General features: G+C 37.2%; 1 protein-coding gene across 4 annotated transcripts in view; it reads left to right on the top strand.

The window, feature by feature from the left end:
• The window catches only part of NPAS3 (neuronal PAS domain protein 3), a 632,661-nt gene that overhangs the window by 419,601 nt on the left and 189,795 nt on the right, over positions 1-23,265 (top strand). For all 4 annotated transcript variants that reach the window (XM_068946425.1, XM_068946424.1, XM_068946426.1 and 1 more), the window contains one exon: positions 17,258-17,347. In XM_068946425.1, the coding sequence (XP_068802526.1) occupies positions 17,258-17,347 (90 nt within the window). The remainder of the gene's footprint in view (positions 1-17,257; positions 17,348-23,265) is intronic.

A 23,265-nucleotide genomic window follows, 5' to 3' on the forward strand; every position in this document is an offset into this window, starting at 1 on the left:
CTCTAAAATACAGTGATCTCAAGATAATTTAGAAGGATTGATGTTGTCTGTCCCCATCTTATAGATGAGGAAAACTAAGGCGCTTTAAGATTTGCAGAGCGGTTCACACAGTGACCGAACTGTTGAATGAGGAATGGGGAATCTGTATCCTCTTTGCTAGTCCTGACATTAGACTTTGAGCTTTCCAGAAGGTTACAGTGACCAGTGCTTCCTACTATTTGTTTTTCGGGAAAAATTGTTAGAAGTTCTGAAAAGTAATTTGTGTAAAATAAAAGCTTTTAGAAGAACATAAGCAGTTCAAAATAGTAAAGCCAATCTGTTATATTTGCTCTCCTGAGCCCTGCAGTTCAGACAAAATCAAAGATTAAAAATCAGTCTTAGTGGCAAGATTTAAACTATTTTAAAAGCAATACTTTTGCACTGAAACTTTTCAAGATGTGTTGGGGTGAGACATGACTAAATTCTGTGGTAAATCAAGCTTATGCCCTTTTATGTTCCCTGTGGAGCTCAGAATAGGTGCTGGATTGGCAACCTGGGAAAGACGGTCCACTACTTCAACACAGGAAAAAGAGGTCTTAGTGACATGTGTCCCAATCTTGACCTGAAGAAAACATCTCTAAAATGAGGGAGGAATTTGTTTCATATAAATTCTCCTCTATTATTTTGACGGAGATTACCAGTAAGATATTGTTGTTTTTGAGATAACTGTCTACTAGAATCCCATTGCCAAGGCCAAAACAGCAAACCTTCGGCCTTCTGGAGATGAGAAAGGAGTGCCTGTATGGCACTGATCAAGAATATTAAAAGGGCTTGTTGGTTTCAGGAGGAAAGTAACTGCAGTGTGACCAGTTGTCAAAATAGATCTTACATTAGTGCCTTGAAAAGGCAGGCCCTGAAAAGCGGTGCTTAATTAAATAGGATAGCTGGGCATACACGACAAGTCATAATGAGGAAACTTAGAGAGATGGATTTCTTTAAGATTTTTCTTCAAATTCAAAACATTGTATGTTTTTCAGAAATTGATATTTCTCTCTAAACGCAAATATACTTGCTTGCTGTCTCTCCCTCTCACTCTCTCTCTCTCTCTTACACAGGCGCACACACACACACACACACACTTCATATTTTCACACAGGATGCAGCGTGAACCATTCATTATTGACTTATTTTTTCTCTTCAAAAGACTATCTGCCCGCACAGTTAAAAAACAATTCTCTGTAGGCTTCATCCGCCTCATGCAAAAGTGTGTGGGTGAGGAGTTAACCCAGTTGTAGCTTAAGGAAATAGCTATCAATTCCTTTAGTGCTGGGGGAGGGCTCGAGGAGAAGTATGAAAACAGAAGGGAAAATGAGAGTTTCCAGCTTGAGAGGGACAATGGAATGTGGCGAGTTCCCCAGAGGACTGGTGTGTGCGCGCTGCTGCGCCTCTCCTCCATCGCAGGCATGATTTGTGTCAGTTTGGCTTAGACTTTGGCTGATCACCCTCCCCTTCCTCCCCCCCCCCCCCCCCCGACAACAACAACTGTTGGGCTCCAAGCTGGTGTTAATTTTGGAAGACTAAAGAGTGTTACTGGAAGTGGGCACATAGCTTTCAGAGCCCCTTTACACACGTCACACTCCCTCAGGAGAGCCCATGTATTCCTTTCGAACGCTGTGTTGTAAATAATGTAAAGCAAATTGTACCAGCTTTGTGGTAAGGGGAGATTGCTTCTACATGAGCATCTTTCCTCTCTGCTTCGTGTTCCTCCTTCTTACAAGCCTTTTCCTTTGCTTGCGGGGATAGCAGAGCATAGGCTTGCAATTGAGCTTGCTGCTTGTTTTTTATAGAGCTCCCACAAACATGTTTCTAAAGCCTTGAATTTTGATAGTTAGCCACAAAGTTGCATGTATTTGTCCAGTATATGTTACTTCTTTCCATTTGCACTTACCACTTTTTTCTCCAGAATGAAATTCATCCAGTGTTTTGTGTTTGCTATAAATACACAACTCAGCTGTATTTCTATCCTTTGTGTCAACATTAAAATTCCCTTGTTCTATGTTTAGCTTGAATAATTACCAAGCCATTTGCAATTAGAACTCTAGGATATGACCTCACACCGATTTATTCCTTCGCCTCTTTTTGTATTTAATACATTTCAGATACTGAAAATACCAAATCTTTGTCCTTTATTTTGATGTTTATCAGTAATGGAAACATTCCAAAACAATCAGCCAAATACCTATGCTTTGTTCATTTATTGCCTTCTCTGAAGATAAATTGACTGTACTCAACTCTCTTCAGCATTTTTCTTCACCTAGATATTATTGCCTTGTGCAGCCACCCCAAGGTGACTGTTATCACTTAATTAAATCCTTGCACGCTGGGAAGAAAAAACAACATTGTTCGTTCATAACCCCAAGGAGTTTTTTTTTTTCTTTAAGCCACTAAGCCTTTTCCCTGTTTTATTAACTTATTCCTGGCTACAACAAGACATACTTTGTTGATGAGCAAAAGGTTGTATTAGCTTTTTATTTTCTGGGTAAACTTATCTTTTCTCTGGGAAAAAAAATGTGGGCATTACAACAAAGGAAAAAAATGAGATCTCTCCAAACCCTGCAATTCTAGTAAAGGTCTGTGTAAACATCAAGCTAGTAAAGAGAAACAGGGGAGTAGCAGGAAGGAAATGAGAAAATAAAATGCAAACATAAAATTGGAGCAAGACAAAAAAAGTAAGATGACGTGTATACACACAGAGAAACTACTGCAATGCTAAGGGAAAATTGGCATAGAGAATAGCGTTTTTGAAGAGGAAGATATATCAGGGCTCTTTATGTTACTGTCTAGGGCAGCATCTTTTTATTAGCCTCCTGGTTAATGTCCTCTCTCTGTCCATTGATTTTAGACTACATAACACTGTGCTCTTGTTTTTACTTTTGCACATTTTTTTTCCACAGTGCACAATCCTAGGTTGCTACATACTTGAAGACTGTAAGACAAAATATTGCAAATGAGACACTCATTGAATATGTGAGACCTGTGATCTGCTTTTATATTGTTTTAAGCACAGTACTTTAGATAGAGGAAGTTCACGTGAAGCAGTGAGTTGCTGGAATAGGTGCAAAGATTTAGCTGCCTTTTAGCTCGTTTCTAGTCCATTAAACGAAGGGCCAGAAAACAGGTTTATCTGTTCTAAAATTTGGGCTCAAGCAACCAGACGTATTTGTTCATGATGCTAAATCATTTTGCCACCTGCTGTGTTCAACAAGCATTTACAAATAGTAAATGCTATTTAACGCTGTACTATTTGCAAGAGCAGTTTATGCTGTGATATTATTTGTATGAAAACCGTAACATTTTAGTGTGTAATAGGAAACAGCTTTTAAGTAGTTGGATAATTGTGATTTTTGAAATATTGCTGCTTGTAACATGTAGACTGTAATCATTGTTGGTCATAAACTGGTATATGTTTGCATGTGAACTACAAAATATTGATGGTTCTTGTGCATTTTGATTCAAACTCAGTATGTCTATCTGGAAATCCCCTGTTCTTGATAAAGTTTCAGCCTAAATTCTGGGATTTCTTGTTTGTATGCATAGAAATTCTTGCCTATAGCTTTCTGAATCAAATTGTTAATTTTACAACATTTTTACAGCTTGAATTTCTTTTTCAGCAATAACAAAAATCTTTCAGTGGGCCTTCATAGACTCTAGGAAAGCTTTACAATCTGTGGGCAATGGATCTGCCATCCACAGGGATTTTCACCCATACTCTTTGTTTTTATCTAATCTATTTTACCTTTGATGCCTGTAGTCTATCTACTGATCTGTCTGCACATTTTAATGAACATATCACTAAGGTACCTGAAGTCCCTTTTGTTTGGGATGAAGTCAAAAGCAAATCTATCAGATATTAGGATTTTAGATTTGGTTTGGCTTCAGATTACTATTAAAAGGCAATTTAGGAAAAAAAATCTGCCCTGAAGTGTAGATTTTGGCATTAGAAAGGTGAGATTCTTCAGAAGGAGCTAGTTTTGGCATCCATAAGAGCTGTAGGAGTATAGTTACAGGCAGAATTAGATATTCAAATTTGAGACTCCAGATGCACTAGATTCAAATAGCTATGATATATACATGCTTTCTGTTTGCTTTCCAAAAATATTTTCTTTTTCTTGTGGGTTCCTAATTGAAAAGTCTAGTTCCACATTTGTAATATTAAATGAATTTTCATAAATAATTCTAATAAGTGATTGTGATAACATTGGGTAGGACAGTGACTTCATTGCAGGATTGGGCAAAGGCATAGGTAGCTTGTGAGGGAGAATTTTATCCCAACAAAGTATAGCCAGAAATATATGGTAAGTTGCACTGCAGTGTAAAGCAAGGACGCTTTAAAGTTTCACACAACATAAACATCCATCTTTTAGGATCAAAAAGCCTTTTGAATATCTAGGCACTCTGGAATGTTTATTTTATCTTCTGATAAAAAACATAATTTAGAAATAAAAGTAGTTAATCTTAAGTACCATAGGAAGTCACCTCTAGCAAGCTGAATCATAATCCTGCTAAAGATAGTACTAAGCTGAAAAAACTGTTTAGTTTTAAACCGTAACTCAGAACCCAAACAATCTTCTCAAACGTGGAAAACATTTGGTTATATTTCTGTTGCAGTTATTTTTTGTGTGTGCTTCTGCACTTTCCCATCTGGTTTCAAGCCAGAATCGGGGAAGGACTGATAAAACACCATTTCTTTTTCACTATAGTGACTGAAAACAGATTGAAGAAATTCAGATAAATGTCGGAACTCATTAAAGCATGGACCCTTAAATTTATTTATTTTAAGTAGAAAGGGTTGCTGCCAATTAAAATGGCAAATTTACAGGCAGAAATCTATCTGTGTTTCTCGATCTGTTGTGTGTCAGGCAGCTTGTTCATTTGGGCAAGGTGACAGAACAGAATCTGAACCGCAAAGGTGCTCACACAGCAGTGTGAAAAGCACAGACAGCATCCAGTTGCCTGTTTGATTCTGGCTAAAGGCAGGTTTCCAGAAATTTAAGGAAAGGGAAGAAGACAGAAGAAAAAAAAGAAGCTACTGAGACAGGAAAAGGGATGTCTGAGGAAATTTTGTTTTGTATTTTGTTTTTTACAAAAAGGTTGAAGTTAAACATGCTCTAGAAGTTCTTACATTGATGCACCACAAGTAGAACTTGTAAGTAAGCAGCACTTGGGAGAAAAGTTGTCAGCATGCAACATTACAGGACCTGCTGAAGTCAGGGAAAAGTTGAATAACTTCAGTTAGCCCCAACACTGAGAGAAGCAGGAATTTAGAACTGCACAGTGAAGATGCCCAGACACCTGGAAAAAACTGCCTGAACCTTCGAGAACCAAACAAAGATGTAAGGTGTTGCTTAGGGTCTAGAAGAAGATATTACCTGGGGCAGGAGACAGTTCCAAAGATACGTGACTTTTTAAATGGTCAGAAAGAAGAAAATATAATGGAAGCAGGGAAGGCTAGGATGGTACACTCATGCTTTGTGTGTAAAGCATCATATTTAGAATAAATTACACTGAAAACTGGTTCCTCATGTTTTTGAGCTTGGCTCTGAATCAGCAGGAAAATGGTGCAAACATTTGGCAAGAGGAGGAGTTTTCATTTATCAGTACCAGAGATGAAGGCAATTCCATCACAATGTTCTCAGGGAGAGACTTTTAACCTTCAGGTCTGTTACAAATTGTAGTGAAACAGATAGTAACAGTTTGGAGCAATGGTGTCAGTTCCTACTTGGGACAAAGGATACAACACCTAGATTGTTGACAGGTGCAATAAATAGCATTAGGGTTGGTGGTGTCAAGACTTATTTGGGGCTCTTTAGTTAATGTGGTGCGTGGGTTATTGGCACAACAGACAGCTACTGTACTCTGCAGTGTCAAGGAAATCTTGAGTACCCTTTCTTGAGCAGGTTATTGATACTTTATGCTGCAGCTGCTCCAGGGGACTCCTTAAGGGCATATCATAATAGTATGGCTGCACACTAAAACCCTGTGGTAAAAAGACAGAGGAACATTTTTGCGCAGATAACTGCAAAACTGCATTTCTAACAGCAAAAAATGTTCTTGGTTGAAACCTTGTATTTCTGGCACCTGTTGGTGGTATATGGACACATCATAACCCATTCACCCCTCCTCACCCTAGGAAATGGGATTTTATTATGGAAATACAAATAGGCCCTTAATTATCGCAGCAGTCACAGGTGCCACTATAATATATTAACTTGTTTTTTTAAAAAAAAGAATATAAACCTTCTTCACTGAAAGATTTCCTCTGTGCTGTTGATATGCTTGAATTTATGCAATGAGCTGGTAAACAGCAAAATCCGTACTTATCTTTACCTACACAGGCATTAGAGGTGAGCTCAGGAAAAAAAAAAAAAGGGAGGGAGAAAAGCAGAAAAGCAGCATTTCCTCACAGCCTTGAGTGGGATTAGAGTCCTGTTGATGGCAGAGCTACGTGCTGTCTTCTCACCTGGTCTCATATTCCGTCTGTGAAACAGAAGTGGAAGGTCAGCATAGCAATGGTGTTTTGTGGTACCAAACTGAGTTGATTTCCTGTAATCATTCAGGACCAGACCTTGCATTCTGTTAGAGTAATTGATTTTCACATAAATGTGCATTCCTGCCTTTTTGTGAAATACACTTCTGGAGTGAAGCATTCTAACCTCAAAACACTTAACAGAAGCACTGCAACACAGCATAGGGAGATCAACTTTGCTGTTTAGAATTCACAGATATTGGGTAATTACTTCAGGGGAAGATTTTGAAATACTTCTGTTATTAATGAAGTTCTCTAACTCATTTCAGGAAAACAACTTTTTTTTTCCTGTTAGTCCCATGTATTCACAGAACTCCTCTGTTCCCTGCTCTTAACTGCAGAGAGCGGAGACAAATGAGTACCAGAATAGCTCAATATAGTTTTGTGTAGACTTCCATCTTGTCTTTTATTGACTTTTGTGTCTAAGATAGTGCAAGCTGGCTGAGGCTTTTCCTGTGCTTAGGGCAGTTGTAAGGTGTCTCTGCTATGTAAATTATGTGATGTCTAATATTGTAGGAACGCATACTGTGGCTTTTACTGCTGCCAAGGCTTTCAGAGGGGCTCCTCTCCATTATCGATCTGTTTTCACCAAACCTGTAGGAATTTCTCTGAGACCTCTGACCCCTGCCAAATCTAGCAAATCTACTCATGGGTTAGAAGGCTAGTAGTAGGAGGAGAGACATACAGAGCATAGGAAACCAAGTTCAAAGTCAGAAGAACCACTTCACGGTCTTGCTCTCAAAGGGATATATGTATGTTTGTTCACACTTCTATAAACCTAGCCTTTTGGAACTAGGAGGTTCTGGTTCATGACAGGTTCATTGTTGTTTGGAGGCTCACTGGACGAAGGCATCAAATGACTCTAACATTTCTGGAGACTTTGATGTGCTGGTTTTGCTATAGAAGCAAATGGCTGCTCTAATTTAGTCCACCTGTATATGGATCCTAAAATCTTCAAGGTGGATCTTCAAATCTTCAAACCTGTAGAATTGCTCAACACTCCCTTTAATGGGGGAAGAGTTAGTACAGAAAGTGGATCTCCCGCATTAGTACAAGGTCTAATGACAGCTGGAGGAATTGTCAGCTGCTTAGAACCAGGCTCTGTCTTCTTTGCATTACAACATGGAGTAAGAGGATGAAGATAAGATCACAGACTTTTATTTTTTCCACCTATTTACTAAGGGTTACAGTTGGAAATGTGACTGGGTTGAATGGACTTCAGATTCATTTTTAGTATTCTGTGTTCTTGTTATTTCTATATTCCCTCATTTGAAAGGTGTTCTCAACATGTTCCTCTTTCAAGAAGAGTATAAATCAGTATGATATGCCAGGCAAAGAACTCAACTCAGTTTCCCGTTCAGATCCATTTTAGTAATCTGTATTGCCATCTAATAGATTAAATATGCTAAACCTAAGTCCCTCATCCTGTTTGTTCCTGAGCACAGCCTCTCTGTTTCATATGTATAAAATCCTGTGATGCAAGTGAGAAAACATGTAGCCAGTTCTGGGTTAGAGGTCTAATTCTGGCAAGCCACTTGTCAGGATCAATCACTGCAGCATCTCAGCACCTATGGCGTGCAGATGTTATTTTAACAGTGCAATTAACTCTGTATCACAAATTCTTCTCTATAGTTTTTAACCGAGTTTTTTCGGCCAGCAAACATTTATACAGTTTTATCCATTTACTTTAACATAGTGTCAGACTGTATAGATTAAAAAAAAAAGGCTAACTAAATACACAGATATACATATACAATGAGTGTTTGATGTGAGTGGAGCTTACGTAAATTGAAATATTCATACACAACACAAAAGGGTTGTCAGTTGGCAACTTTGGAAATGTTAAAATCCACAAAAACACTTATGGCTCCCACAATCAATTTTGCTCATGTAGATGCTTCCATCTGCACAACATTCCAGTCAGATCAGATTCCCAGAATCTCTTGCTGCGTGGTCTGAGGCGCAGGTCTGGTGATTTAGCCCTCATACTGCCAAAAATCACTGTTTATCGTCAATCCTATTACTGGGTCAGCTTCTTTTTCTGTTTTGACACTCCTGGAAATAAATGTTGTACAGCTGTCACAGTCTCCAGTCCTTTATTTGGGGCAGCACCTCCCGGTGCACGAATGTAGATTCAACTGGAACGTTTTCTAGCAGATGAACGTTTTTACCACTGAAGGGCAGAAACCGTTGGTGAGTCAAATCCTGTAGGTGTAAAGCAAAGCCAGTCCACACGCAGCCAGGTATACGCTCAACCCTGACCTGAGGGGACCCCATTCTCAGGGCAAGAGATATGCAATGTAATCTCTGTATGATAACTCTCATCCTAAATAGATATAGTTGATTGTATTAGAAGGCATGCAGTTATTGGCGTTACAGTCTGCTGGCCAAACAGTCTGGCGCCAAAACTAGGGATCCTATATAATTCCAGGCTAGAAGCTCATCATGAATTGGCATCTTAAGGATGAAAGGTCAATGCTTTAATACACAACTCCCACAAAATTGAATTTTAATTAAGTGAGACAGATCTGAATCCCTCCCTCAGGAGTCCTTTTTTCTCCTTTTTCCTTAACGCTAGTATATATCTCTCTCCTCTCAGACAAGAGAGTAACAAAGACAGAGGATGAACATTTTGTCTGGTAAATTTTTGACTTGCCTTTTCAACAGTGGTTGTTAGACCATGTACTAAGGTAAATCAGTTTGCATTTTAGTAATAAATTGTTTATTCAGAAGAATAGACAATGAAGAATTATATTAGTCAATGGAAACGTGGCTTTTAATCTTTTATTTTTATGTTAGTGGACCCCCAAAATTGTCCACAGTAGTTTAAATGCTGTATGGAAAATTTAAGTCTATTGACAGTAAGCTTACTTTTCTCGGTTACCTTACACGGACCCTTTCAGAGAGGGTAGTACAAGGAACCGCTGAGGACTGGAAACCCCTGATACGCACAGAGGGAATGTACAGTTTACTGAACATCTTCTTACTATAAAACTGCTATAACATTATCTGCATGCTATTTAAAAGATTACTATATCAGTTACCTTCTTCCACTTATTCCAAAGAAAGCAAAGGAGGTAAACTCACTCTTCTCTCGCTACTGGGTACTGCTCACCTTTTAAAACATTTCACTTGGAAGAGATTGCCTCCTTACTGTCACAGGGATGTAAAACCTTCCAAAAGCTTCAAATTGTAGCAGGTCATCAAACTGTTAAAATCTTAATACAATGGAAGCCTAACATATAAGTTCAATTAACCTGTCCAGCCGGCTGACTTCAGCTGTGCTAGCACTGTACTGGATGAAGCATCAGACTATTTCTAACAGATAGTTTAATTCCCCAGGTGCACATGGGTTGATCTTCCAGTTATCTTCTACATAAAAGCTTACATGAAGGATTTTAGCAATTCCGCCCAGCAATTTAGATCAGTTAATCAAAAATAAACATCATAATGAGCAGAGATATATAGGATATAGCAAAATAGTATGAGTACTTGACCAAAAGATTTCACAGAAATAGCTAGAAATCACCAGGTTCTATCATTTAACTCCATTTTGTTGTTGTTTCCTCTGCTTTTCTATGATAAAGTTGTCTGCATGTTATATGAAAGGTTTGGCCAAAATAGTTTATCCTCTGATAAACTGGGTACAAAATACATGCAAGCCCTCTGTCCTGGAATTTTTTTCACATTGGTAGGTCTCTTACTACTTCTCTCTCTTCTAACAGCATTACAATATAATCCAAGGATATTCCTTTTCTTTTTCCTCACTGTCATTCCAAATTTGCAGTAGGTCTTCATAGTTTTCATTGTGCTATTTCTTTTATTCAGACAGGATGATTTCAGATTTTGCAGGAATATAGAGTGGCCTTCTAGAAAAAAAATCTAATATAAATTACTATCTACAAGCTGGCGATCCCTAAAAATCTTTTCTTGCTTTTGCATAGAAAAAACTGTCAAATTCCTAATCTCTTGATTTTTTTCTTGAACTCCCACAGCTCAGAGATATGTACTCTTTCAGCAGTTCTCCGGCTCATCTCTGATATTTGCCAGTCTATTATCAGTGGATAAACCTGGGAGTACACCTTAAGAACCCAGTTGCCAGCTGTCAGACATTATTCTTACCGCTAAACTTTTCTCTGCTATACTCTTCACTTGCAATGGGTACTGATCTGGAACAAAATCTCTTTTTTTAATCAAGTGGTAAAGCTGCCTCTGCAAGCTTTTCCTGTTTTGGTTGCACAAACACCCTTAATTCTATAAGTCTGGAGAAAGATGCGTCAGGGGAATCAGTAAAGTTTATTCTTCATCGTTTGCTTCTTGGCTTCAAGCTGTAACAAAGATCTCCTTATTATTGACACATTTATTTTTTTGGCACCTCCTTGTTGTCATAAATTGCATCCTGACCACATGAGCAAAGAGCACGAACACGACAAATTAGGAAGCTGGCATCAAGGTCCATTCTAACCACATCCTTTGAGCTTGTCCTCTTACCTCATCTTTTTTACTGTAGTTGATTTTTTGCCAAATATATGTCATTACCTCACAAGAAGTCTATAGTCAATAGCCATGTAACCATTATGGTGGATTGTGATAAAAAATGACAGTGGTATGCGAGCTGAGAAGAGAGTTTTCTGTGTGTTTGATGATGGGATATTTAATCTATTGTTAAAGGCTTATGGCCCAAGGAACACTGCAGTAAGACCCATAATTTTTTGTTTTACTTGGGAAATGTTTGTTCTCTGCAAGAGTTTTTAAAATCCTGAAAAGGAGGGATAAAGCTTTTAGAGATATCTCTAAGTGAGTGAATGACCAAACTTTGTTCATTTTTATTCATGCTTATCAAATACATCACACACAAAGTCATGTTTCCAGGAGTAACATGCCAGTTGTCTCACAGTCCTTAGTTGTGAAAACCCAAGGTCAGGTTTTCCACCTAAGTAGTTATGCTTTTGTATGTTTGTCGGTGTTGCTGGAGGTTGTTACTCTGATATCTTAATAGTGAGAGTACAGTAGGTGGACACTGAAGCTTTGAATCAGACTCCTGTTAGCCCGCTCTTTATGTTGTTGCTGCGTATTCCTTTCGTTTTAAGACCCAGTCCAAAAACGGTTGCCGTGTTGAAATGAAAGTCACTTTTGTTCTTATCCTGAGTAAGTTATGTTTTTTTAAGCCATGCTATGGCAAATAAAGTATGCAATGATATGTTTATTGCAAGCGAGGGACTATTTGCTTAGGTAACTGTCAAGTCCGTCCCATACTGTCTCTCTTTTAGTAAGACTAAAATATTTTTGCTATTATTGAATGTTATACGTCTAATTGGTGGCAGGCTTTGTCCTCAAATTAATGTTCAGCTCCAGTTATAATATCATTATGTCATAACAGTAAAAAATTGTAATTAAGATGATCTGTTTGCCAGGAAAAAGTTTCGTATATCAATTAATCTATTTTATCAGGGGGAGCATTCCCGTCCCCAGCCCCTATCTCCTGATCAGAGACTGAATTATGAGAAAAACATCACAGATGCATGCTGCATTGGACAAAGAACACATGCATGCATTTAAATCATGTATAGCTTACTTTTTACTGATGTAATTGTGAAATATGTTCTTTTTGCATTCATAATTAGGGGGTGGAACAGATGGTGAAGGCTTAGTTTAAAATAATCTGTCATTAAAATAACCTAGCCTACTGGTAATTCTTCACTCTAACTGGAGTTTAGGTCAGGGTAACAGGGTTTTTTTGCAGTATTGGAATACACTAGAAGGAATTAGGGACTTCATGGATAGTATGAAATATGAGGATATTCTCCAGAAGGACACTGTAGTAAGACTACAGTGAATTAAATTTGTCTGTGGTGGGAATATGCAAAAATAGCTGGGACAAAATTCCTCTGACAAATATAAATCCATTTAGCGCAATGCATTATACATTAGTGCATGCTCGGTCAATGTGGTACAGTTAGTTTCATATCTTGAAAGGAAATATCCTCACTATTCCACAAATATTGTAAGAAGCACTTAGTATTTTAGGTTAAAAACCTGTACCTTACATTTTCATATTATTCTGATGTCAGAGGATATAAATTATAATTATTGGCATTATTATTCCGAGGTGCTGTAGCTAGTGACTTTTACATCTGAGTCTCTCTTCCTTCATGTCTACCACATTGACTTTCTGGTATGTGACACAAAGGAAATCTTATATCAGTCCTGTCTGGCTAGCTTAGAACGGTTTTCAGGAATAAGAAAACTGACTCAATAAATCAGATACTTGCCTGTCTTTAAAACGTTTCTTTTAGTGTTTCCTTTAAGATTCTGTTCTCTAGCTGCTTTGAAGAAAGCATATAGATTTCAGCACGGTATTATGATAAATCTTCTCGAGGAGGGGCAAGTATTAACATTTGTGTCGGTTCTTTTTCATCTTAATCCAACCTTGGTTAATAATCAGAAAATTCTACATAGTGGGTAAGAAGATGTAATTAACCCTTTGACCCCAGAATCTTAATTGGCGCCTGTTGAAAACAGTGGGGCAGTTTAAAAAAAAAATTAAAAAGTAGCCTGTGGTGATTGAAATAGCATAATACATAATGGTTTTCTGAAATCAAAAGTACTAGGGAACTTCAGCTTTAATCACATTTTGCTCATAACCAGTAAGTGTAGGCTTACATGGGAAGTTGCCAGTCTTCCTTAAATGGAATTGTGCCCAGAATTGGTAGGTGGGGGTCACGCCGACCGTTTTTAAGGAGCTACACTAGATGGGATAGCACAGGGTTTATGACAGTCAACTTCACTTCAAAAAATGAAAAAGAAACAAACTCAAAATACTTTGCTAACAGAAGATGCTCTGCTCTACCATGATCTTCATGGCCCCTCCTTCAATGAAAATAGGACATTTTATGAAATGTTATGAAATATCAGTGAATATCTATTTCGATATTATAGTTGATGATAACTGGAAAATCTGAAACACAAACCCTATTTGTCTTTAAACTATAGTGAAACTGTTTAAAAATCCTGGCTGGAAATAACACTATGGCACTCATTGTAAAAGAGAGATTTGAAAGCTGACTAAATCTCGTACTTTTCTCATGTTTATTGTGTCATTAGTTGTACATCTGCAATGCAAATAATAGCTCCAAAGATTTCTCCTCGTTAATACAAAATTGATTGTAAATAGGTAGTATACAACAGCATCCTATACTGTTCTTCAGGATACCTGTGTTACATTTTCTGCCACCTTTGTCTGAAGTCTGTTGCTCTCTTGACATGCACAAAGGACAGACGCTTTATGAAAAATTGAAAAATTTCAACACGCATTACTTAAATAATAAATATTCATAAATAATACCTATGAATAACGAATGAGGCAGTCCTTCAGAACTACTGTTTGACCTGTATAAGGAATAACAACATTGGCACAAAAGCGTTTGGTCCATCTCAGCTCTTTCACGTTGGTGGTGCAACTGCCTTGCGTTGAAAGCTGGCTATTTTATATTGTATTTTTATTGTCATTTTTCTTTAACATGAGAGCCTGAGCTTGCTTCTCTGGGATTTTGTTCTAATGGCTTTGTATTGTGGGTAAGGAAGTAGTTAGTTGTTCCATACGCTAATAATCAGGCTTTTTCAAAATATGATGAAATCAACTTTCTGATTTTGTCCTATTGAGCAAAATGCTGAATTCTGTCAGTTTGTGCACTCAAGTATAACTGCAGAAAGGAAGGAAAGGAGTCAAAAGAGTGAAAAGAAATGGAGAATGGAGGCGTGACCACCACCTAGTAGCCTTAGTTGGCGTAATGAAGTAATTTTATGGCATGGGAAGTGACCAGTCATACAAGAAGTCAAAGTAGTTGTGAGTATCCTGTACAGGCCCTGCCAGTCCATCAGTGATACCTCCTAAGGTGTCCCTTGCAAAACTAACAGGCAAAAGTAGGGAATAGCCTCCCAGAAAGAAATAGAAGAACAGGAAAAAGGACTAATGCTGTTTCACTGAGAGGAGAGGTTCAGAGTAGGTGGTGGCATGGACAAGTCACAAGTGAAGAAGGGAGTGATGTAAAAGATACCTAACACTTCTCACTTTAAGACTTTTTCCCATTGCTTGTGACTTCTCCACATTTCAGCCATGAAGGCTGAAATGTCTTTTTGCTCTTGTGTCTACCTGAGACTGTTTTATTTGGTTATATTTTTCCAGCAAAACTGGTTTCAGCCAATTCCGAGAACAATGCTGAGGAAAATATTTCTGCCTAATTCATATTAAAATTTTTTTACCAACCTTTGTTTCGTTAAGAAGCCTGAGCTCCTAAATAAGCTGGTGCTTACTTAGAAAATAAGCAGGCAGGCCATCAGTGACTCAGAATTATTTTTTGCTATTGTCACAAAAGCCTATCCAGATATGCCAGATAATTACACAGTAATATAGTGTACAAAGCAGAACAAATCATACATGTGCTCCTACTGTATGGTCCCTTTGTCCGGTAAAAGAGCAAGAAGACCACACAGACTAAAAAACTGGATATGTAAAAACTGAGAAGAAGAAAACTGTTTTGTATGATATAAAAATAATCTGTGAAACTTTTTGCCTCAAGATACTATTGAGCCAATAACATAACAGGATTCCAAAGAAGGAAGAAAAATGACTTGAGCACACTAGTTATAAAAATAATTATAAAGAACATCAGCTGTCGGTAGTCATGCCGACAAGGAACAACCTGAGATTAGAAAGACACTTCTAGTAGGCCTGTCATTACCTACGTAGCCATTACTGATAATTCAAACAGTGCTCTGAGGTATCAGGTACACACTGTCAGATCCAGGAAACCCCGCCACTGCAGTTAGTCTGATTCAGGATGGCGAATTATTGCTGCTTGTGAAGAATGGCATTCTAGCAAGTGCATATATAGGTGGCCAGGGAATCAGGGTGATGTTCTCGGTGTCATTTCTAGCAGAGGATTAAGCCAGTTTCCTCAGAGGAACATGGAACAGAGCATCAGGAAGACTTAAACCAAGACCTTTAAAGATTTACTCTTCTGATCTTTCTATGACAGGGAAGGTGGATAGTAGCAGAAGAAACGATAGAGGGTGGGGGAGACCCAATGTATAAAGGTTTGCATTGTCCTTGTATGGATCTAAGTTTGATCTTCGCTATTCCAAATTTTCCACCTGCTATTGGTGTTAAAATTCAAGGAACTGATGCTAATCGTCTGAAAAGAAATGATGATGATTTATAAGAGGCCATAAATGGCTTGCATAATATAAATGTTTTTACATGAAGGAAGTCTATGTAGATTTACATTTTTATTAATTCATAAATATAAATTAGAGAGTCTTTCTTTAATGCAATGTCTTTAGTGAAGGTTTGTTTTCCAATGTGTGGTTTATTCTTTTGAGAAAACACAGATTTTTGAACTAATTCCACCACCTACGACATCAGAGAGGGGTGAACACTTGCCAAAGTCAGCTTCTGACCAGCAGTATGTTAGAAATTAATCAAGAAGCAAAAGAATCAAAAAATTAAAAAGCCTCAAAAATGACTGCGCTGTATTTGAAACGGAGTGAAATGATTACAGTGACTTTGGCATGATTTCCTCCCACTTTGTGTGTCTCTGTCTTTTCTTGTTCTTCCAAAACTATGTTGATCTCTCAAATAGTACATTTTTACTTTACACATACCTCTATCCCAAGGCTTGAATTTGGGATGTTTCTTGTTTTCCGAGTTGTATTAGCATTACTAATCTCTAATTTTGTGATTTTACTTTTGCAGTGGTAAATGCTTGTTTACCTATATTCAGCCTCATGAAAAGCATAAACGTAAAGGCATATGTAATGTATGAAAGGCAGTTTATTCCTAGTGAAGATTTGCTCTTCCTCCCAGAGGCATATTTTCATCTTAATTTGAAGTGATTTACTCCATGTATCAGTTTAGAATATAGTCCTTTGTTTGTTAACTGAAGTCATGGTTCAAAAAGTATGCATTTACATATGTAGCCATATTTTGATTTTTGCAGTTGCAATGGAAACCACATCCAAAGACTTGGACCTGTCAAAATAAAATCTGATCTAGAGTTTTACACAGAAGGAAAAAAATTCATAACGTTTCTATAGGTCTAAGCTGTAAACATATTTGGCAGTAATCTCCTGATTGGCTTTGTGTATTCTCTCACAAAAGGAAAATCTATGTGTGTCTGTGTGTGTCTGTGTGCACACGTGCATAATACTCAAGTAATTAACAAATTATTAAGGTCCATAGTGGTCCAAGTGATGATAGGATTTTATTTTCTCTTTCTGAGTTTTTGGAAAGGCAGATTCTCTCCTTAGATTCTGTTGTTTTCTTTTTTTGTCTACTTACATGCCATTTACTCAGAAAGTGGCTTGTTTTCGTTTTATATTTGTGCCTGTAAAAATTTGAAGAATATTTTATTTTTCTGTATGTCTTCCATCATGCAGATGAGATGAACTTTATATAGTATATGGCAGGTGTAAGCATGACAAAAAGCCCTTAGAGTTTAGGAGATACTCGAATCATGTTTGTTAATATATAGATAGAATATAAAGGAATTGACATAAGGATTCCAGTTAAAAACATTCCTACAGAATTCAGAACATTTTTCTCAATTTGCTGTGTGATGTCTTTAAATCTATTTCTGTCTTCAGTGTAGTATTTTATATCACTTTTTTTTTTTTTTTTTTTTTACTTTGCAGTCCCTGGATGGATTTGTATTTGCACTAAATCAAGAAGGAAAATTTTTGTACATTTCAGAAACTGTCTCCATCTATTTAGGCCTATCCCAAGTAAGTAAATACTTTCAATTCTAGAACGTAATTGTGTACGATGCACTCTTTTCCTTATCATACTTAAAGAAATAATAATCTGTTTTCTGTATTTTGCATGGATTATTTAATTACTTATTTAAAGCTGCATGTGGTTCATCCTGAGAAGTAATTGAAAAACATATCTATCAGTGCTGAATGTTCAGATAAGATAAACTTGGGCCTGAAAACTTTTTGCCATGAAGGATCATTATTAATTTATTGAGAACAAATGAAGTTTCTTTTCTCAGTTGTTTTGAACTCTAAACCTCTATACCTGGTAGGAAAGGGACACACTAATAGTACTTCCCTTGTGCCCTATTACTGGATGTTTATGGAGTACCCTGCATTATCCAGGGAGCTGACACGATGACAGGGAGTCATTTGGAGTCAAGAAATGCTGAAAGAGACCATTAAAATGTCTTGCAGGGAGGGTTTCAACAAGGACACATTTTGCTATTTTCACAAATGCTCACTAATATGAAAAGACAAATTCCTAAAATATAGCAGTTTGATTTTTTAATTTAATTGCTGAAAACTATTTTTCAGAGGTTAAAAGACTGGAGAAAAGTGGGGGTAAAGTTGCTTGTTGCTGTTTATTCCTACTCCTGCTGCATTCAGAAATGTTTAGGTTAAAGGTTCATTCTGCTTGCACTTAGAAATGCAGCAGTGAGATTTTGCATGATGATTTTGAGAGTAGGATAATCTACTTCCAGTGCGGTCAGCCTGAGGAGAAACAAGAAAAGCTGAGATAATATTTATTTCTGCTCCTTTAAATCGGGAACCATACTGCAGCTATTAGTACTGGAAACAGTCAGTTTTGCTGAACCCCAACCAATAATGAAGTGGGAAATACGAACATTTCATGCAGAAAAAGACTAAATTTAAATATTATCTGCTGAGAATCAGAATAGGGGTTCATTAACTCCTCAAAGACTTCGCAAGCATTTGGCTGTAATATGTACAGTAATTGTTATTTTGTGCTGGCTTTAGCAAACCAAATGATAGAAATGAAACAGAGCTGTTTCTAACTCATATCAGTATTCTTGTCTGTCATTAACATCCCTAGTTTTGTAATAGACTTTAATCCCTGCCTTAATCTGTTTGGGAGCTAGTATCAAGAATCTCAGATTTTGAAATTGGTGCGCCACTATGTTCCTAATACAGTAAAGAATCAGAACTTTAATGTTTATTATTGTCTTATGCTCATATTAATTTTTTATGCATAGTGTCCAACAAAGTTTAATAAGCCAGTAAAGAAGAAGGATGGATAATTAGTTTAAGCAGGTAAATGCTAATTAGGGAACTCCTGAAAGGCATCCATTATACACTAGCTTAAAACAAATTTTACAGCCCTGGTTAGTAGTGTAATCCAAATTCTGTCAAGGCAACTGCATTTTCTGTAATTGAGATGTGTATGTTTGCTTTGCATAACAGATGGCTCTGTATGCTTAGACTGATAGCTAGGAAAATAATAATTGCATTATTCTGGCCAAAAGAATATTAGCTCTTGGGTTTTGGCCATTTCAGTCAGTCCTCCTGCCAGCACAGCATATGCACATATATGGATTGGATTTTCAAGGAAATTGATGCATCTGGAATAGTGTGGCCATCTGAAATATCATCTGTTCAAGAAAAATTTGGCTTTAACCCTATGCTAGTCTCCTGTTAAAAGCGTTTTCTTGCAATGTCTTTTTAAACGGTAGCAGTTGGTGAATCTTTCCTTACTCTAAACTTATATTGTGTTGTTGAGGCTTTACACTTCATCTTTATCCCCATATACATTTTGAGCAAGGGTTCAGATAAATAAAAGAATTATGTGTGCATGTGTGCATATTACAGTAATTGAAGTATCAGTACGAACACCTCTTTGCATTCACTGCAGAAGTGCCTGATGGAAAAACTAACAAAAAATCAGGACCAGGACTATGTATTTTAATATAGTTATAGGTGAAATCTGCTGAGATCCTCTGAAACTTCTCTCATTCTCACTGTTCTTCTGTCTTTATGGAGATATTTTGTATTTCTCAAGCCTACTGTCTTCGTATTTGTTTGTGTATTGTTCTCTTGGTATACTATTATATAGCTAGGTCTCTGGCAATGACAAAAGGAAGGCTGGAGCTCCTGACACTATATTACTATTCAAAGTGTTTTTTGTTACAGAAAACATTAGCAAAAAATATCCATAAAACCATCTCTCAAACTATACATGGAAATGCTACTCTTTCCTCTACAACAATATTAAAATGCTCATGAAAACTGAATTTCTGGAACCGTGGTATGTGATACATGTGGTATTGCATTCCTTGCATTGCAGGCAATGCCTGAAGGTAAACATTGATAGGTTTCTGTCTTGGTACACCCCAACTATATATTTATATAGAATGCAACTTCTAGGTAGTTTTGCAAGTTCAAAAGCTAGGGATGTATATTACAAGCATTTTTGTTTGATTCATCTTCAAGTGCTGGCTTCAGAGCCTTGCTTTCTAGTCCAATGACTTCTCAGAGACTTCATACTCATTTGTTTTCTCTTTTTTAGCTAGTATGCATGGAAAGGATGTACAATATATTTTGTACTTAGCAAAGAAAAAGTCTTAATTCTCCCAGCTAAGGGAAAACAGTCATTGTACCCAAACAAAGCAGATGAAAGCAGAGTTTTTCACTGGACCCAGTTTTTCTCTTTTCTGAACTTTGAGAGCCGGTGGTACAAAACAAATGGATGCTGATTTTCTACGATAGCTGCAAGGGTAACGGAAAAGAAATCTGATGAAACAAATGTCTCTGGAAGTAGCCTGGCAATGATGATAATAAAGTTACTTGTGGCAAAGCTAACAGTATTTGAACAGTAAATGAAAATTACATTGGACATTACAATGAAAGTATCTTGCATTTGGAGACACCCATAAATATATATGTTTTGAGCACTTTATCTTCTAGCTAATGCTAACCAACAACTTTAAGTTAGTTTGGAAGACATGGATTTTAGGATGCTCTTACAGAGCAGTTCACTGTGGAATTGGAATCAGAGCAGCTTCAGATAATACAAATGCATGTTTAAAGTAGACAGAAAGACCCAGGGTTAGCTGAAAACAGGGAGTGAGAGAAGAAAGAGAATAAAGATCAAAGAAACAGGTGAAAATTTCCCGATTACATCCTCAGTCTGTATAAATTGCCGTAGCTCAGTTATACTTGGGGCAGGCTCAAATACTCCAATATACAGTATTCAGCCATTCTAGGAACTGTACTGTTTGTTAGAAGACCCATACTTGTTTAAGAACATGCAGTACAAGCAGAATTTCTTCCCTGGGTTGGAACATGTACTGATATAAAAACTGACCTGTGACAGTGTGGTTTAGCCTTGTGCCAGTGCTGCAAATGCAAACAGCTTTTTGCACTGGTGCGTTGCACCTCTGTGGTGATGCAAAAATGTTCTGTGCCTTTGTCTCCGTCCATCCGCTGACATTTTCCAGCCAGCAGGTAGTTTTTGATATTGGGCTAACTGCAATCTTTTTAAAATACCCAGTTCCTGATTTCCTTTAAGAAATGGGATGAGATTTCAAAAGTGAAGGTCTAAAATCAGTCACCGCATCTGAACATTCAGAGGCACTGGGAAGTCAACATAAATGCTTTCAATTCTTTTGAGATTTCAGTTCTTTTGCATGGCTTCATTTGAGACTTAGGCCAACAATACACTGAAACCCGGATACTAACAATTGGGGAGAAAAATTCATCTAGAACAAAGGATAAATTAACAGACTTATAAGGGTCAGTAGAAAATATTAGGGGCTGATAAGCTGGCTAGGACACGCTTCTTTTCAGGAAACAAGTTCTTAATCATCTGTCACTAGAAGTGGTGCTCATGCAGGATATTATGCATTCCTTTCCTTTTTTTTTTTTTTCTGTGACGTGCACACCGTAAAGTAAGATATTTCCTACCGTTGCTTCTAGCTGTCCAGGACACAGACCAGGTTTGCAAACTGGCCTGTTTAAAGAAAGCTCAGTAAAAGGGAGCAGTGCAGCTGCAGACGTAATAAGAAGTAATAGAGGTGATAGAGAGAAAAAGAGTAAATTGTTGTTGAGATTTTGTCCTTTTTAAAAGGAAGCAGGTAAAAACAACAGGTATATTACATGTGTACAGTGTTACCAGTAGCATAACCTATCTTCATATTTTGGCTTTCTGTGCATTTGTTCTATGGAATGGCAAATAAAATTATAGCTACAGCACACAAGTACAAGGTCAAATAAATGACAGTACTCAGTCTATTTGTGAAGCTATTCTGAAAGGAACCATGGTGCCAAATGTGGTTTATTTGAATAATAAAGAAGAATTAGATTCCCCTGATAACTTGGCTGAGGGCCAATAAATCACTGGAGGTTAAGGATGCTTTGCAAGTGCTATGTATTTCTTTTGCTTTAGGAAGCACAAACCTCAACTACCATGCTTTACCTGTTTTTCAATGCAAATCAAGTTGAGGCTAGTAGATGGTTAAAGGATTGCTTTGTGCTCTGTTTCCTTAAAAAATAGTATAAAGCAATGTTTACACTTACTCTCATTCTGTAAGTTCTACCTTATTTTCAAACTGAACCATTATCTAAATCAAAACAAAACAAGCAAAAAAGCAACAAAAAAAGCCCCAAACCATAAGCTTCACAAATAAAATACATTTTATGTAGCAAATCTGGACAATAAAAAGATCAAGAAACAATCTTTTTTAAAAATATTCTATAATTAAATAGTACTAGCTTAGAATGAATATTTCTGCTTAGAAGATTGGTGCACTAGTACTGATAATTTTGGAGTGTTTTGACCCCTTTAAAAATTATGAAATAAAAGCCTGGGAAAATCTGTTATGGTCATGTGTTTTTTAAAGAAGGTTTTTTTTTTTTTTTGCGTTCAGCATACGAAAGTTCATTTACTTTTATGTTAAAAGAAGCAGGTGAGCAAGAGAGGATCTCTTTTCAAATAGAGTGGCTCTGAGGATTTTGAGAACAGTACAAAAATATAAGTATCAAAATAATTCAGAAACAGTACAAGGCACAGTGGCACATTATCAATTTACAACATTTAAATTGATAAATGCTTGGTGGTGAAGGCCTACAAGGGCACTTTGAAAAGCAAATAGCGACCTGGTGAAGAAATTGATTTTTCCCCCCTGAAAATGACTGCATGATGCATCATTTGACTGCATGCTGTCCAAGTGCTTGACAGAGATAATCTCAGCAATCCCACGGGTGACCTTATCGTTCTCACCAGGGCAACTTTGTCTAGGTTCTGACTTTGTGCATGTCAAGGTTTCTTCAGGCAGGATCCTTAGGGGGAAAAAGTTCCTCTGTTCGATCCAGATATTGAACCACTCTTCAAGGCACTCCCCCAGCCCCCAAAAAGGCAAGCTTGTTTCTTTTCTTCGTAATTATGAATGAACTGAACAAGAGAAAATATCTATAGACACAGTGTCTTTGCTGCAGCTGTTATTGCCTTTTCAGTGTAGCTTAGCTTAGCTCTTAAAGGAGAAAGGATACCTGCCATTAGAGGTTATCAGACACAGTTGAAAGGCTCTAAAACATATGGCAGTCTTCTGCATAACAGAAATACCCTGTCTGCTTGCTTTCTTGCACTCGTTGTTCTCTGTTTTTTCTTAGGAGAAGCTGTGGCCGTTGTATTTCACACCAGCATCTAATAATTTCTTTTTATGTAGTTCTTTTTTTTTTAAAATCCATATCCCAACCCAAGAACTTTGAAGACAACTCAAGTGCAAATGACAAGCTGACACAAGTCCTGAACATCAACATCAATATGCATAATTTTGCATAGACACCCTGTAACAACCTTCACTGCATGGTCTTGAAGTGATCCAAAACACTTTGCCCGTGTTATTTGGTTATTACAAAATTGCTTTTGT

This window comes from Struthio camelus, chromosome 5 (assembly GCF_040807025.1).
Source record: "Struthio camelus isolate bStrCam1 chromosome 5, bStrCam1.hap1, whole genome shotgun sequence".
Classification (NCBI taxonomy): domain Eukaryota; kingdom Metazoa; phylum Chordata; class Aves; order Struthioniformes; family Struthionidae; genus Struthio; species Struthio camelus.